This window comes from Zonotrichia albicollis, chromosome 2 (assembly GCF_047830755.1).
Source record: "Zonotrichia albicollis isolate bZonAlb1 chromosome 2, bZonAlb1.hap1, whole genome shotgun sequence".
Classification (NCBI taxonomy): domain Eukaryota; kingdom Metazoa; phylum Chordata; class Aves; order Passeriformes; family Passerellidae; genus Zonotrichia; species Zonotrichia albicollis.
This window is the reverse complement of record NC_133820.1, coordinates 57,489,497-57,504,883: the sequence shown is the minus strand read 5'-3', so window position 1 is coordinate 57,504,883 and position 15,387 is coordinate 57,489,497. Positions and strand designations below refer to the sequence as shown.

General features: G+C 38.1%; 1 protein-coding gene across 1 annotated transcript in view; it reads left to right on the top strand.

Annotated features, from left to right (window-relative positions):
• Positions 1–15,162, top strand: part of XPO4 (exportin 4) — a 79,668-nt gene extending 64,506 nt beyond the window's left edge. The window contains exons 19-23 of the mRNA XM_074535233.1: positions 1,202–1,320; positions 2,229–2,359; positions 3,131–3,248; positions 4,452–4,544; positions 7,526–15,162. Of these exons, the coding sequence (XP_074391334.1) occupies positions 1,202–1,320; positions 2,229–2,359; positions 3,131–3,248; positions 4,452–4,544; positions 7,526–7,723 (659 nt within the window). The 3' untranslated portion in view covers positions 7,724–15,162. The remainder of the gene's footprint in view (positions 1–1,201; positions 1,321–2,228; positions 2,360–3,130; positions 3,249–4,451; positions 4,545–7,525) is intronic.
• Positions 15,163–15,387: the final 225 nt, after the last annotated feature.

The window sequence follows — 15,387 nt, the reverse complement described above, 5'->3', positions numbered from 1 at the left end:
GAAATCTGAATGTTGCAAGTCTGAATATGTTGTACCAGCAGTTTTATAACAAAAAGTGCATAGAGAAGTTGGAGTAGTAAAGTAGCTCAAGAGAGCAGATGGGTGGTCTTAGTACAGGATTCAACTGTTGTGAAATGTTGGGTCATTAAAATTCCATCATTGAGGGTCTTCTGTATTCCTCTTTCACAGAACATACCTTATGGTTTGTGGGTGTACTTAAGGGTTCCTTCTTGTATTCCAACCCATTACTTTCATTTAAAATTGCAGTTCTTGCAAATTACATTTGCACGGTTCATATCTCACCATGTTCTATACACTTTGCACAGATAACAAGCCAGGCAGATTCAGTTTGATACCAAGTATGTTTTGATATTCATTGCTTTTCTGAGGTATATATTGAAAGAGAGAATCTTGTACTCTGAAATGCAGTACATAATTTTTTTTCATCATGCATGCACAACATGAGTACAGAAGCAGATTTAGACTTTGTCCATTAAATGGACAAGCCAGTGCTTTGTAAAGTATTTGCTTGGAAATCTGGATGTTAGTTGTGTGGAAAACACTTACCATGAAACAAAGTAATGTGAATAAACCCTAAATGCAATGCCCAGAGATCAAATCTGTTGAGAATTTTCTACGTACTGCTGCTGACTCAATGCAGGAATTATAAAAGTAAGGTCATTGCCAGTTGATGGGAAATGTAAGCCTTAACCTGTAACTGGAGAAAAGTTGACAACATCCTAACTACGGAACTTTCTCTGTTAGCTCTCCCATTTTTTTGTCCTTCTGTTCATAAAATATATTAAAGCATATGTAAATATATAATATATATAAAAGGTATAAAAATGCAATAATATTTTTCTCACTCTGTGTTTATGTGTCCAGGCATGAAACAGCTACCACTAGAAACCAATGCAATATTCTGTAATGGAAGGGAGCGCTCAGTATCTGAAGTGTTCTGGTTTAGCATGCCATCTGGTACAAGTGATTATGAAATGCTTAATCCTAATGAATATAAATATAGAGTGATGTGACAGCCTCCACTCACTAAGTTTCTATTTTAATACAGTGCCTCACAATTTTGTTTGGAGAGAGGGGACTAGTCCTATTTTTAAAAATGTCTGTATTATAAAGAAATGGGACTGTTCCTTCAATATGTTTAATCTTCCTTTTATACAAAATATTTTTTTCTTTTCTGTAGATGAAGTATTTAGAGGACATGAGCCTGGGCAAGTTACAAATAGATCTGTATCAGCAGCAGATGTTGTCTTATATGGGGTTAATCTAGTTCTGCCTCTAATGTCACAAGATCTGCTGAAGGTAAGTATATTTTTTACACAGAGCTGCTAGAATATGAAAGCTTTATTGTAATGAATTCCCCAAAATTTGTTCCTCTGTGCATTCCACCTGTGTTTTCTAGACTTCATAAATGTAAATAACTGTTCCATAGTTCTAAATACTCTTTGAAAACAAATACGGTAAGCTGAGAAAATGTATATCTGAGGGTTCTAAACAAAACTTTACTTCTAAAAGCAAGTCTGTGCAGATCAATAGCCAAACCTGAAATGTGGCTTATGGAGTCCTTTCTTTAATAGTGTCAGAAATGTGACAAGAAGCATAAATAGTGATAGGGGTTAAAAGTAACTATTTATTTCCACAATACAGATGGCTGTCGATCATAGGCATGAGCAGCTTGCCAGTAGAACAGTAATATATGAAACAACGGGACAGCAGCATTTCATTGCTGCACTGTGTTCATGTTTTACTTGGAAGCAGGGCAACACTTCAGGAGGGTGTCTCAGCTGTCCCCTCTCCATATGCTGTCTCATCCAGTAGCTCCTACTGAGCAAAAGATCCACATCCATTTTAGATCAGACCAAAGTAGGGGATCTACCCTGGGAGCCCCTCAATTGTGCTCCAAATGCTCATGAGGCTTTTACCCCACAGGATTAGATTTGTCTGTGTCCGAAATAAAACTCCTTTAATTTGTGTAGAGCAGATACCAGACTGCCACCATCTACTGTTTATCTTTAGGAATCATCTTTTATTGTACCACAGTGTTTGTATTTATATAACGTTGTAGCCATTCTAATGACTCAAGTTTCCTGCTAAAATTCTTTTCTTCAGGAGGGTGCACATCATCAGTCTTGTTTCTTTGTACAGTTGAAAATTATGCCAAAATAGTTACATATTGAGTCTAAAAATACCATGCTTTTTTTTTTTGACAGTTTCCATCTCTGTGTAATCAATATTATAAATTAATCACTTTCATATGTGAAATATTCCCTGAGAAGATTCCACAACTTCCAGAGGACCTCTTTAAGAGCCTAATGTACTCACTGGAGTTAGGGATGACATCGTATCCTTTATAGCTCTTGGGAATGTTTTTTTTAAAAAATCTAAGTTGCTTTTATAAGGGCCTGTTAAATATATCTTTTTTTTTCCTTTTTCCTACCAATATCTGCGTGTATTATTATATATCAGTAATTGACTCTTACTCTGCTCTCTGGGGATGGAGAGTTTCACTGTAGTGTCCACTGAGATTCCAGCATTAGCTGAATTGCCTCCGACTTGTGGTGCTTGGGTGCAGCCTTTAAGTAGCTCAGCATGTAAGTTTTTTCTGGCAGCCATTCCTGCCTCCTCCATTACTTCATTTCAGAGTGTGTAACTTCATAAGCCTTCAGCTGGTATCCCAAAGCCATTCCTGAATTAGTCTCTCAGCTGGTAATATAAAACATTGCTGTTGTTCTACTGGGCTGGCTCCAGAGCATTTCCTGTCAGGGTGCCAATGGGCTCTCCCTCTCATAATGGGAGTACCGTTTTCACTAATCTGTGGCACGTGTCAGAAACAGATGAGCTTGACCATAAGGGACTCTTTCTGAAAGCGTTATGTCAGAGAGGGTTATGTTACCTTAGGGCATGTAGCTAATGAAAAAAGTAATGAAGTTGGAATCCTTTCCCCACGCTTTTTTCTAGCATTTTTTAAATTTTATTTTTTAATTAGCAGCTTTGTAGTGAAAAGAAGCCTTGAAACATACAAGCATTTCAGATATTTTCTAGTGTCACAACTGGGTAGTTTGACCACCATTTAATTGAAATTTGACTTCAATTCTTTAACATCCATTATCAGAATGAGCTCAGAGGTTTGCCAGCTCTGTCTGGAGGCTGTAACACCGTTAGCAGAACAGTGTGCAAAATCACAAGAAACAGATTCAACTCTTTTTTTAGCAACAAGGCACTTTCTTAAGGTAAGGCATCTATTTTTCTTGTTACTTTGGTTTTTTGCATAAAAGTAGCATCCAGAGGCCAAACAGTGATCATATCCAGATTAAACAGGATAATACATATAGTAAGAAACAGCCTGTTACCTAGAAAAAAAAGTGTGAAAAAGGGCATGAAGAACTGAAGGTTCCAGACCAGAGTCTAGACTTAAGGTGGAGGTGTAGAGGGAACAAATCTATTATTGCCATAAACAAAAGACCTGAGTCTCTCAGAATGGAATTTTTATATCCATGCTCTGCACTTGAGATTGACAGTTTTAGCAGTTCCTGGTGAAGCTGTGAACAAAAGGCTTCCAGAATTCTGTGAACTGGAGGCTGGGTAGAGTATTAAAAGAAGAGGCATGTAAAAGAGTATAGCTGGGAACTAGAAAGGAAATGCTGTCATTTATTCAGTGTATCTAATGAATTATGCATTTTCTTAATTCAGTGTCACGTTCAGTACTTTACTTTTAGGACCATCCACTTTAATGAATTTTGGAGTGACCTGGTAGCAACTGGGTTCCTACTAAGTGGCAACAAAGTAATTGTGAAATCTGTGTGCTTCTATTCTGATTTTGTATAGGTTTCAGTTTTACTTAAGACATCTTTTCTTACCAAACTGACTGGGATTTCTGAGGATTCTCATTGAATGCTTTCATCAGACAAGCTGAGAGAATGAAAAACTTGCATAATTTTGTCTTTATCTTCTAAGTTAACATAGTTTCATTCCTTATTTCTGAGTTTCCACTTAAGATTAAAATAATCCTCTTTACTAACCTCTTCCCTGTTTGACTTTCTCTGAGCTATAGGAGTCTCCAAAACTTGAGGAAAAGTATTTTATTCTGGAAGAGCAAAGGCTTTTTTCATTATTTCTCTGGTATACCTGAAGCTTTTGGAGTAAAATACAAGTGATGTCATGTTTCTCTGAAGAAGAGTTGATATAAATCAACAACAGGTTCCAGTGGTTTGAGATGTGAATTTATGCTGTTAAACTGAGACTGGGCTTCTAAAGTTCTGGTACCTAAATCCAAAAATAAAAAATGTGGACAACAAAGCAAACAACAACTTTGGATGTTTGTAATAAATGTTCATTGTTATTATCAGAAGTGAAGATGAGCTTCAGCAGCAAATGTTGATAAAGTGGAAAGTTAAGTTTACACTTACACAACTGCTTCTGGTTTTTGATTTCAGATGGTTTTTGATATGCTGGTACTTCAGAAGCACAATACAGAAATGACAACTGCAGCAGGTGAAGCATTCTACACATTAGTGTGTTTGCACCAGGTATGGTATTCAGACACACCCTGAAAAGAAGTCATTTGTTAAAGGAGAATGGTTATTACTTGTGCACCTGAAAAATCACAGAGTCATTTGGGTTGAAAGGGGGCATCCTCAGGAGGTCAGCCTGTTTTAGGTGCAGGTCTTTGCATTTGTCCTTGCTGAGTTTCATGATTCTCTGTCAGCTCACTGCTCCAGCCTGAGTGTCTTTAAATGTCAGTCCTGCTCTTGAATGCAATGGCTGCACTTGCCAGTTTGGTTTCATCCCCAGACCTGAGAAGAGTGTATTTCCCCTCCTTCTCCAGGTCACTGATTAAAATATTTAACAGGACAAGGTCCAGATGAGAGCTCTCACCCAGTAAGACAATAAAATCCTACCTTGGTTGCAAGGGTGCAGTGCACAGCTGCTGAAGGCCTTCTTACCTTAGGTATCCACTGCATTTGTCTTAGCCATAGATGTGAGTCATTTTGTCTTAGAAGACAGGTTGGTAAAGCCTGATTTACCTGGGTAAATTCACACTAGATGTTCTCAGAACCACAGAATATGCTGAATTGGAAGGGACCCATGAGGATCATCGAGTCCAGCTCCTCACCCTGCACAGGACCGTCTCAAAGAATCACACCATGTGCCTGGGAGCATTGTCCAAACACTTCTTGAACTCTGCCAGGCTGGTGCTGTGACCACTCCCTGGGGAGCCTGTTCCAGTGCCCAAACACCCTCTGGGTGAAGAACCTTTTCCTAATACCCAACATAAACTTCCCCTGATGCAACTTCAGGCCACTCCCTTGGATCTTTTGACTTTCACGTGCCCAGAAGTAACCTCCAGGAGTACTTGTTTCATGATTTTCTTAATAATTTGAAGATGATAGACAGCAGCCAGTAATGAATGACATGAGCCAGCTTTCTGATCCCTTGGACAGATTGTCCGGTCTTATGAGCTTGCATGCACCAAGATTTCTCAAGAGATCTCTGGGTTGATCCTCTTTGCTATGCACAGTTCATCTCCTTCTTGGACTCTGTCTCTCACAAAGGTCTGGTAAAACCTGTCAATGAAGACCAAGGCAAAAGAAAGCATTGATGATTTCAGCCTTACCTCTTGTCTACTATCATTAAATCATCTATTCCATTCAGCAATAGAATGCATATTTTCCCTTTTCCTTCTTTTACTCTTAAAGTACTGGTAGAAGCTGCTTTTGTTGTCTTTGCTGTCTTCTGCTAAATTCAGCTTTAGCTGAACTTTATTTTTCTGTCATTGTTCTTCTCCAGACAGTGTTTCTGCTGTCCTCCTTTCTAGCTCAACCTGCTTCTATTTCCTGCATGTGTTGCCCTTGTGCTGGAGTTCAGTCATTAAGTCCCTGCTTAGCTGAATCAGTGGCCTTATTTTTTTCCTCTGTATCCGTTCTTGTGCTTGGAAGAGGTTGTCCTTAGGACCTGTCAGCTCTCTTGAGCTCTTTTTGTCTTCAGAGCTCACTCGCACAGGATCCCACCTACCAGTCTTGAAGAAGGTGACATCTGGTCTCATGAGGTCCAGGTCCTGTGCTTGGCTGCCCTCTTTCCTCGCTTTCCTGGGAATCTTTAACTCCACTATTTAAGGATAACTGAAAGACTGACATTAATTACTACATCCATGACCAGCTCTTACTAGCTGTGAATAGCAGATGCAAAGTCACACCCCTGGGTAGCCCATCTGGTATGTGAGCAAATGTCAGGGAGATAATCTGTTGTAAGTCTGATCTGGAAACTTCCTCAAGTTGCTTGAAGATGACTAAAAGCCCTGTTCTGGGGATTTGTAATGAGATCTCACCCCAAAAGATGTCCTCTTTACTGCTTCTCCTCTGATCATAATTCCTAAGCACTCAGCTAGATTTCTGCCCAGTCTGTAGAAAACCATTTTTCATTTGAGCTGCCTTTTCACAGAAGTGTCAATCTTCTGTCATCTTCTGCCCTGAAGAGCTCTAACAAGCTTCCGCCTGTCCCTTGGAACACTCCAGTCATGCCACCTGTCCCACCACATATCAGTGCCTGCAGTAGTGTTGCAGATCTGAACCTGCATGTGAGGCTCTAGCTCCTTCTGTTTCCAAAGTTGAACACACTCCTACACAGGCATTTCGGGTTGGTCTCCTTTCAGCCTGTTTCATCCTTTGAGGAGCACTTTTAAACCCATCACATTTGTGTTCTTTGTGCTCTCAGTCTCTGTTTCTTTACTCATCTTCAAGTTGTTACCACCATCCCTCAACAAGCCCCTTAAAGCCCTTCCTACCAGCTTGGCAAGCCTTTGCAAAGACATTGCTAAGCCACTTTGTCCTATGGATCCTTGCTCTTGTTAGCAGCCTTATCCCTTAAAGAGGGACTCGTGAACATGTAAAAGAAAAGGACCCTGTGATACCACCCGCAGGTGACGAATTCTCATTGTGTCCACCCTGACCCAACCCTTCATGGGTAGAATGGAGGGAACTGCTGTTCTGACTCCTGTGTCCTTCACACGCACTCCCAGAGCTTAGTCCCTTTGGACTTGCTTCAGGTGTTTCTCTGGCTTTTTTTTCTGTATAAATAAGCATGAGAATAAGTAGGGTACTCTTAGAAAGGAATCTAAGGTCTCTGTCCCAGGGAAGGAACCCTAGAAAATGGAGAACCTGTGGGAGGAGATGGTTGGCATGGAATGTGGTACAGGCATCAAGAAAAACCAGTCCAGTCTGCAGGAGTAAACCTATGCTAAGAAAGAGCCAGAAGGCTATTTGCCTTAAAATTCTCATCTTACTCTGCACTGCGGAGCATTGTGCCTTACTTTGAAGACTTCTTTAGCCTTAGAAAATACTCATCCTGGTTGAAGGATTTTATCTGGTTTAGAGGTAGGTGAAAGGCTGTGAGGACAGGTGAAGAGGTACTGATAGTTTTCTGTCACAGCCTTTATTGTGGATCATATTCTGATGGGAGAAGTTGTATATATTGTATCTCTCTTTTTTTTTTTTTAATGTTTGTTTAACAGGCTGAATATTCAGAGTTAGTTGAAACATTGCTATCAACTCAACAAGATCCAGTAATTTACCAGCGGTTAGCAGATGCCTTCAACAAGCTTACTGCAAGCAGCACTCCTCCTACACTGGACCGTAAGCAGAAGATGGCCTTCTTAAAGAGTTTAGAAGAATTTATGGCAAATGTTGGTGGACTTCTCTGTGTAAAATAAACAACAAAACTCTATGCCTAATTTAGACCCTTTCTGCAAAATGCACTGAGAAATGCTGAATGCTGACTAAATCTTGTACCTGTCTCTGGGTTCTTTGCAGCCATCTCAGATTCTAGAGAACCTGGAAGTTTGAACATAACACCACGGAATAGGAGAGGTCAACTTTGAATCAGCTTCTGCTATTATGTGTTAGCTGCAATCTGTCATACTTGGGTGTGGAAGAGAATGAACAGAAAATCTGAATTGAGTTTTTTTCCATTTATGTGCAAACAGATATGGGCACAATGAAATAAATGCAGTGCCTTTCCCCCTGCACTGGTTTAAAATATGAGTGGTCATGTAAACATACAGATTTCTTTTCTACCCAAAATCATGTTAGAGTGTGAAGCAGATACATATAAAGCTCTAAACAGTTTAGCTGATTTTAAGCTTTATTTTTCCTCTCTTAAAGTTTGATGAGGAAGAAAAACCAAATGGTATTTTAACTTGTGTTTAGTTCTGTTTTTCTACATCAACCTGACATTGCAGGTTTAATGCAATGCAGGTTTTTACATTATGTTCTGCTGCCTAAAGTTCAGAGAAAAAAAAAAAAGATGTATATTTTTGTTCCCCGAAAATGAACTTTAGGAACTGTAGCCATTTCATTGCCTTAATTTAAAAGGAAAAAAAAGAAGCTCATATACTTTAGGTAAGAACTTTAAGGCAAGATTTGACTCTTGAGAGTTGGTTTAGGATGTTGGCACTGAGCTGCTGTGTACCTGTTGCAGCCCTTCATGTTGACTGTTGTTTTGGAATGAGTGTCTAATGCAAGGTTCATGTGTAGTTTTACTTTCAGTATCTGTCTTGATTCTCACCTGGGTTGCATGCAGCTGCAATGTGTTTCTACACTGAACTGTTTGCTGAAGCAATAACAACCCAAAAGGTGTGAATTACTGGCAAACTTTGTAAAGTTGGGCATTAGCTAAAACAATTATGCTAGCACAGGAGCATCAAACCCTTTTGCTCAAGCATGTCTATTTGACTCCAGTGGGGAAGGGTAATTGGGAGGTCTCTGCTGTAGGAGATTTTTGGTTTTTGCTGAACCTAGTCCCACTTCTGCAGAGCTCTCCCAGCTGCTCTGCTCTTGCTTGGTTTTTATATCAGCACTTAAGCTTTTATCATAGCAGAATATAGTGCCCTGATTATATAGAACCAACAAGGGAGAGCAGCACACAAATATGAAAGCAAGGCCTGCTTTGTCTCTTGTCATGAGCCAGAGGAAACTGAAGCAAACACAAATGCTGCATGTCTAGTAAAATTATTTTTGTGGAAATACACAGAGGCAGAAGTGGGCCCTTCTGTTTAAGATCTCTGCTAGATTATGCTGTTAAGTATTTCCCATGTGTTTTTACAGTTTATATAAAAAGTCTGGTATACACTTTTATATGGCTACATATAGCTTTGTGTTTGCAATTCTGTGCCATTCTTCAGCTATTCATCTCAAAATTAGTCACAATAGCCAGAATTTCACAACAGGCACAAATCTCTAATAATGTGCTATAAGTGATCTAAGGTTTGTTGGGTTTTTTGTTTGTTTGATTGATTTTTTTTGTTTTGTTTTGTTTTTTGGCAGTGTTTTGTTTTTTCGTTTTCTGTGGGGGTTTTTTGGGGGGGTGGTGGGGTTTTTTTGGTAAGTTAAATCCGTAAGTGTCTCAAGCATGGATCCACAAGGCCAAAAATACCATCTCTTTATTATACTTTTAATTTATGTGAAAACTGGGCAAGGACAGATTTACACATTACAAAGTGACCATAAAACTTCTTAGATAATAGTGTACCTTCCCAGATAGTATTTTATTTCTAAGATAACTTGCATAGCATTTTAGAACAAGAGAATTGCTCTCAATTTTTTCTTTAAACTCTAGTGCTTTTCTTTAAAAGATTTCTTGACTGTGCACTTGCACAAAATACAATGATCCTGGCAGATCATTCTGTTTCAAACTGTCGTGATGGCTGAGTTTTTATTTTTAAATTGGAATTTGCTGTTTTTGAAACTGCTTTTGGGGTTTTTCTGAGTTTGTGCATTGGATGGGGCAGAAGTTCTGAAACCTCATTTTTTTCAGATGAAGGGCACTGAAGCCTGGGAACATCAGCAGCAGTAGGAGCTGCTGGTTTGTTATGAGGTGCCTGATGTCAGGTATCTAGACTGAAGTCTTCAAAGAGATCATAGCAAATATTCCATGTTTTGGGTCTGACTGAGTAACTGATACACTCAGTCATCCTTTCTTTTATAACTAGCTCTGTCACTATTGTTTTATTAATCCTAAAACTGGCTCACTATTTAAAAATATTTATTAACTTTAAAGGGTTGGAATCTCTTGCATATTGTGATGAACAGGAGCACAAATTGAGTTTGTATTCTGGGCAAACTAATGTGCATACCCATTATTTTTCTTTTCAGGCCCATTGTGTTGTAACAAGCAGAAACACACAGCATTTCTGAGTATCAAGACTTTAGCTAAAGTATGAACACCCACTTTCAAAGACTAGTTTTAAAGGTGGTTTAAAAATTTCCTTTGCCCTTGTTTAAAAATAATATATGTTAAAGGAAAACTGTCCTAGTAAGCGTTTGGGGTTTTTTTGTAATTTCCTGCTTTATGTTACACTTGCCTGCTTTTTAATTTTCCTTTCATTCTCATATATTTAACAGAGATCTTTCCATGCCATTTTATGTTTCTTTTTCTTTTTAATGCTAAGATGTCTCTGCTTAGTGACATCCATGAAATGGTTGCAAAGGTTTCTGGAAATAAGTCCTGTTCATTCATACTCTTCCTGGTGACTGCTTCTATCCAAGCTATTTGACTACTGTATCCTTTCTGTACCAAAAAAAAAAAGAAAAAAAGAATTTTCTGTGATCATCTACACATCCAGTTGTTGTAAATCAGGGTGTGAAAGCACATTGAGGTCCACAGGAAAGACTCAGACTGTTTGTAGTGAACACTGAGAGATGACTCGACATAAGTGTTCTGGAAGTTCCATAGCATCATTGCATTAATTTTCCATTTACTGTGGAGAGTGAATAATGGTTCTAAAAATGCACCTGTTTTTTGAAGGAAGCAAAAAGGCAATTCAAACCAAGTTATAAATGCTGCATGATACAATTGTAACAAATATATTTGTCTAGACTTTCCTTGCTGAAACAGATTATTGGACCAGTGTTTTCATTCTGAGACTGGCTTCTTTTCCATTTTGCCAGCTCCTTCCCCACTGTAATAGTTAGTTCTAATGCTGGCATAATAATTTTGTTCAACCTGTAGTTTTGAACACTGACAAGCATCGAGTTCAATCATAAAATTGAAGACCTTGTTAAAAGCACAGATACACAGCGACAGGAGAAGGGGACTGGATGCATGAAACTTCCACTTTCATGTGCATTTATGCCTTAATTAGCTTCACTGAATTACCACCAGAATCTGCTACTTTTTGCCCAGAGGTTTGTGTTTTACCATTTAATGGTAAAGGGCTCATCTTTTTTCTCAGGAATGAGAAACTTGTTTTCTCAGCATGTCCAAATCCTGCTAGTTGAAAGAGAGGGGTTTGAATTGGAGTCATCGCTTTCATAGTGAGAAGAGCTCACTAAAGCCCCAGTGTTTACCTGGGCAAATCCCTTTATGTCTAAGCCATGTAGTTCTAGAAAATAAGCTTGTTCAAGGCAGTCAGTTGTCCATTTAAAATCTAGTTCTTTAAAAGGGAAGGCAAATTCTAATTTGTGATCTGTAAAACTATTAAAAAATACAGATTTGCAGCATTTTGCTTGTAAAACACTTCAAGTAATTTCAGGTTTGGTTAAGTGATTACATAAGAAGGGGTGGGTTTTTTTATGGAAGTAGCTTGATGAATATAAGCGCAGGAGTAGGAGCCAGGCTCCTCTAATTTTGTAATGTTTATCCACAGGATCCTCTGTGGCCGTTGGCAAGTCACTAGAACTGTGTTATTGTTAAAATAGCATTAACACCTACCTACCTCACAGGGATGTTGTGAGGATTAGCTTATGCCTATAAAATGCTTTGAGGATCTGAGATGCTATGTAAATATTATATACTTTAATTTTAGTTTTGTGAGGTGTAAGATTTACTGTAATGAAAACAGAAGATTTTCATAATGGTAAAGCCCAGTAGAGGCAGCAGTGGTGCAGTATTCCCAGGACTAATCTACTGCAGTACAGTAATGCTTGCTGTAAAATTGTCATTATTTCAATTACAGCCAATTGAAATGGCGCCTTCGTCTTATATAAGGTGAGATTCCCCACCAGTGTGCCTCAGTTCTGATCTTCAAAGAGAGAGGACAGTTACTGGTTATTCAGGCTTTGGTGCCTGTGCTTGTGACAAGTGCTGCTTGTGGTGGTAGGGTTTTGTTTGGTTTACTTTTGGTTTTCTTTACATTTTTCTGCAAGGAACAAATACCACATGTTTCTCCCATGTCTGTTCCAGTCACTAAGTATAACCAAAGCCTAATGATAACAATTAAAATTTGAAGAGCCACCCCTGTTCCCCTGCCTCTCATAAATTTGCATTTGAGTAGCTTATGCTCTGTTTTCAGTAAATTAGATTAATGTTTTCTATTACTGATCATGAAACAAATCATGAAGTGTGTTTTGCTCTAGAGCCTCAAATTCTCAGCTATCTTATAGAGCCCTTTTTTCAGTATGAGATTTCTTGGGACCCTAGAAACTGAAAAGTAAAATACCTCTGGCTTTCCCTTCTCTTCAGTGAATTAAAATTGATTCTGATTTTTCATTTCTTCCCATTCCCTACCCTGCTTTTCCTGGCCTTTTAAGGTGCTGTTAAGCAGATTTGAAAGGCCCTTCCAACCTCAGAGGAAGATACTACTACCCATGTAATTTTCCAATCTGTTACAGCTTGACACTTGAAATTGATAAAAACCTCTCTAATAATATTCACCACACATTTCAATCCCCATTAAACTATTCTGGAATTTTCAATTAGGAAAAAAAACCCAACCCTATATTATTTGTTTTCTTTATGCAAAATAAGAAACCTCCATGCAGTGAACATACAGTTTTAAGGCAATAAATGCTAGTACTGCTGTTGGTCAAGTTTGTAAATATTTCAAATGTGTCATTCAATGCTGTGTTGAGCTTATATATTAAAAACACAGGGATTGAAGTGCTAGTTGATTTCAAGTATTGTTTTATCTGTACAGTTAAAAATATGAAGTTGCATAGAAGTATTTCACGTTTTATTGCAATAAGACTTGGGAAATGGCTGTGTAATCAAGCCTTATCATGACTGAATTTTCAATTTTGCAATGATCACTTTGTGTATTAAGATCCATAAGCAGGAAGAGGATAAAATTGTTTTCCACTAAAGACTTTTTTATTTTGTTTTGGCCACGTGTGATTTGTGTGTATTCTTGTTTAATATTTTTCTAAAATCTCACCTGTGTTGAATCCCTGAAAAAGCATTTCCTTACAGTGGAAACATAAATAGCAACATTATGAAAACTTAGGCCACACCTTCTGCTCTTTGGCTACAGTGAATGCACAGTAATTAGGTTAAAAGTTGGTGGAGTAACTTTAATTTACATCAGCACTTACAGCATGAGTTTGTCCATCAACAGAAAGTGTGATTAGGGGTGCCACAGCAGTATCTCACACTGGACTGCAATTACCAGAAATAACTGTGAATATATAATCAGATTAATCTTTTCCCCCATCTTCCAAAAGAAGTTTTAAGAGTGACTTTTCTGGTCACTATTATTGGTAGCATTTGTCTACTCAAAAGGAATACTGGTTTCTGGGTCTTTAATTTGTGTGTGTGTGTGTGTATTTCATATAAACAGTTTTTATGATGGTATCTGGCACAGAAATGTTCTCCAAGCTCATAATCTGTTCCTATGTAAGGAGCATCTAACAACAGCATGTTACTTCATGGATATCAGAAAAGTTCAGTTACAGGCATCAATTCCTAATGTGCTATAGTGCAATTACATTTAAATAAACTACAGCTATTTTCTAGTGTCTCCCTCTTACTTCCATGCACTCACATAATTTAGATAAGGAAAAAAAAGCTTCACAAATCCTGAAAGTAAAACTACGCAACAACTGTGGTAGTGACAGCTTGCTATATATCTTGGCTGTATGTATCACTAGAATTTTACTGGTTTCAAAAGTAAGATTATGCAGTTACATGTTTATATTAGCATGGTTTCGTTCAGTGAATATTTTGGAGAGGGACAGAAACATTTAAGGTAATTTTGAGGAAATTCCTGAATGCAATTGGTAAGACTAACAGCAGCGTATCCAAGAGTCTTTCATGTAGAAAATTGAACGATTCTGCTTTACCTTAAATATGAGTTCTGGAATAAACTTGAATGATTTGGGTACAAGGCCTTTATTCACACTTGTTTGTCTAAGTATACACAAACCCCATCCATTTTGCCTTTCTGAAACTTACATTGGCTTCAGTTGTGAGTGATGGAGTTGGTGGTGGATTTCTTCGTTCAGTGATTTGCCGTGTCTTACAAGCAGAGAAGTACAAAAGCACAACCCTCCGAGTGGAATTTGCCTGCACAGCCAACCAAGGAGTAGGTTGTACATGAACTACAAGAGGGAAGGAGAACAAGAAGAAAGTGATAACTGCAATCTTATCCAGAGAAAGAAAAACAGATCAATCTGAAAGTGTACATAATGTTTAACATGACATCTTGAAAGGGATTAATAAAAGCCTGCCATTTTATCAACAAACTTGTTGGGGGAAAGAGTACTGTTTTGGAATTCTGAAATGAAATGTGATACTATCCTTGTAAGTTTTGTTAAATAAATAATAAATTCCTCTTTATTTTGGAAAGACAAATCTATATATCCAAAGAGAACAAAGAAGCTACCCACTGTGATGGATGCATAATTCATTACTAGTTTTTCTGCTGCCTATATTTGAATCTTGTGGAACAGCTGTTTTCACTTTAACATCTATTAGATGGTATCGGATTTGATTTTCCTGACATGCTGTTGCCTTTACAAGTTAGAGTAAAGCGAAGCTGTGGGTGTGATGTACTTCCCTTTTTCTTCCTCTCTCTGTCTGGCCTACTGTTAATGGTTGTAAAGACAAATATGTTTGATTTGCTTTAAGTTACTGTTTTGGATGCTGCGTTTAGGTTTGTGGCATATTCAAACTGCTTCCTATCTCTGTGTTCGGTGTTCCCTGAATGAAAGTCATTGCTAGACTCCCACACAAGTATTGATTTGAAAGCTTCACTGGTAACTTGGTTTAATAAGCTGTCAGGACATTTGCTTTGGTTTTGAAACTGCACCAATACTACTAGTCGTCTTTTGTTCATTGAAATGATTGTTGTAACTCACAAAAAAAAAACAAACCCCAAAGCCAAAAGCCCACCACCACACTGTGGAATCTCTAGGAAGATCACTGATGTCCTCACAAGATCAACACTACTTTGGGGAAGGCTTATATTCTTCTGCCACTTTAAGGAAAGACTGTTCTTCTGAAGTACTTTTTGCCTGCTTTTAGGCTGTTATGCACTTTCATGATTTCTTAACAAACTACTGTTAAAATGTACTGTAAACATGGATTTTGATAAGCGCACATGTATTTAAACAATTCACTCAGCCTCAGGAAAGCTGGAAAAATTGGATACCTGTTTTGTAT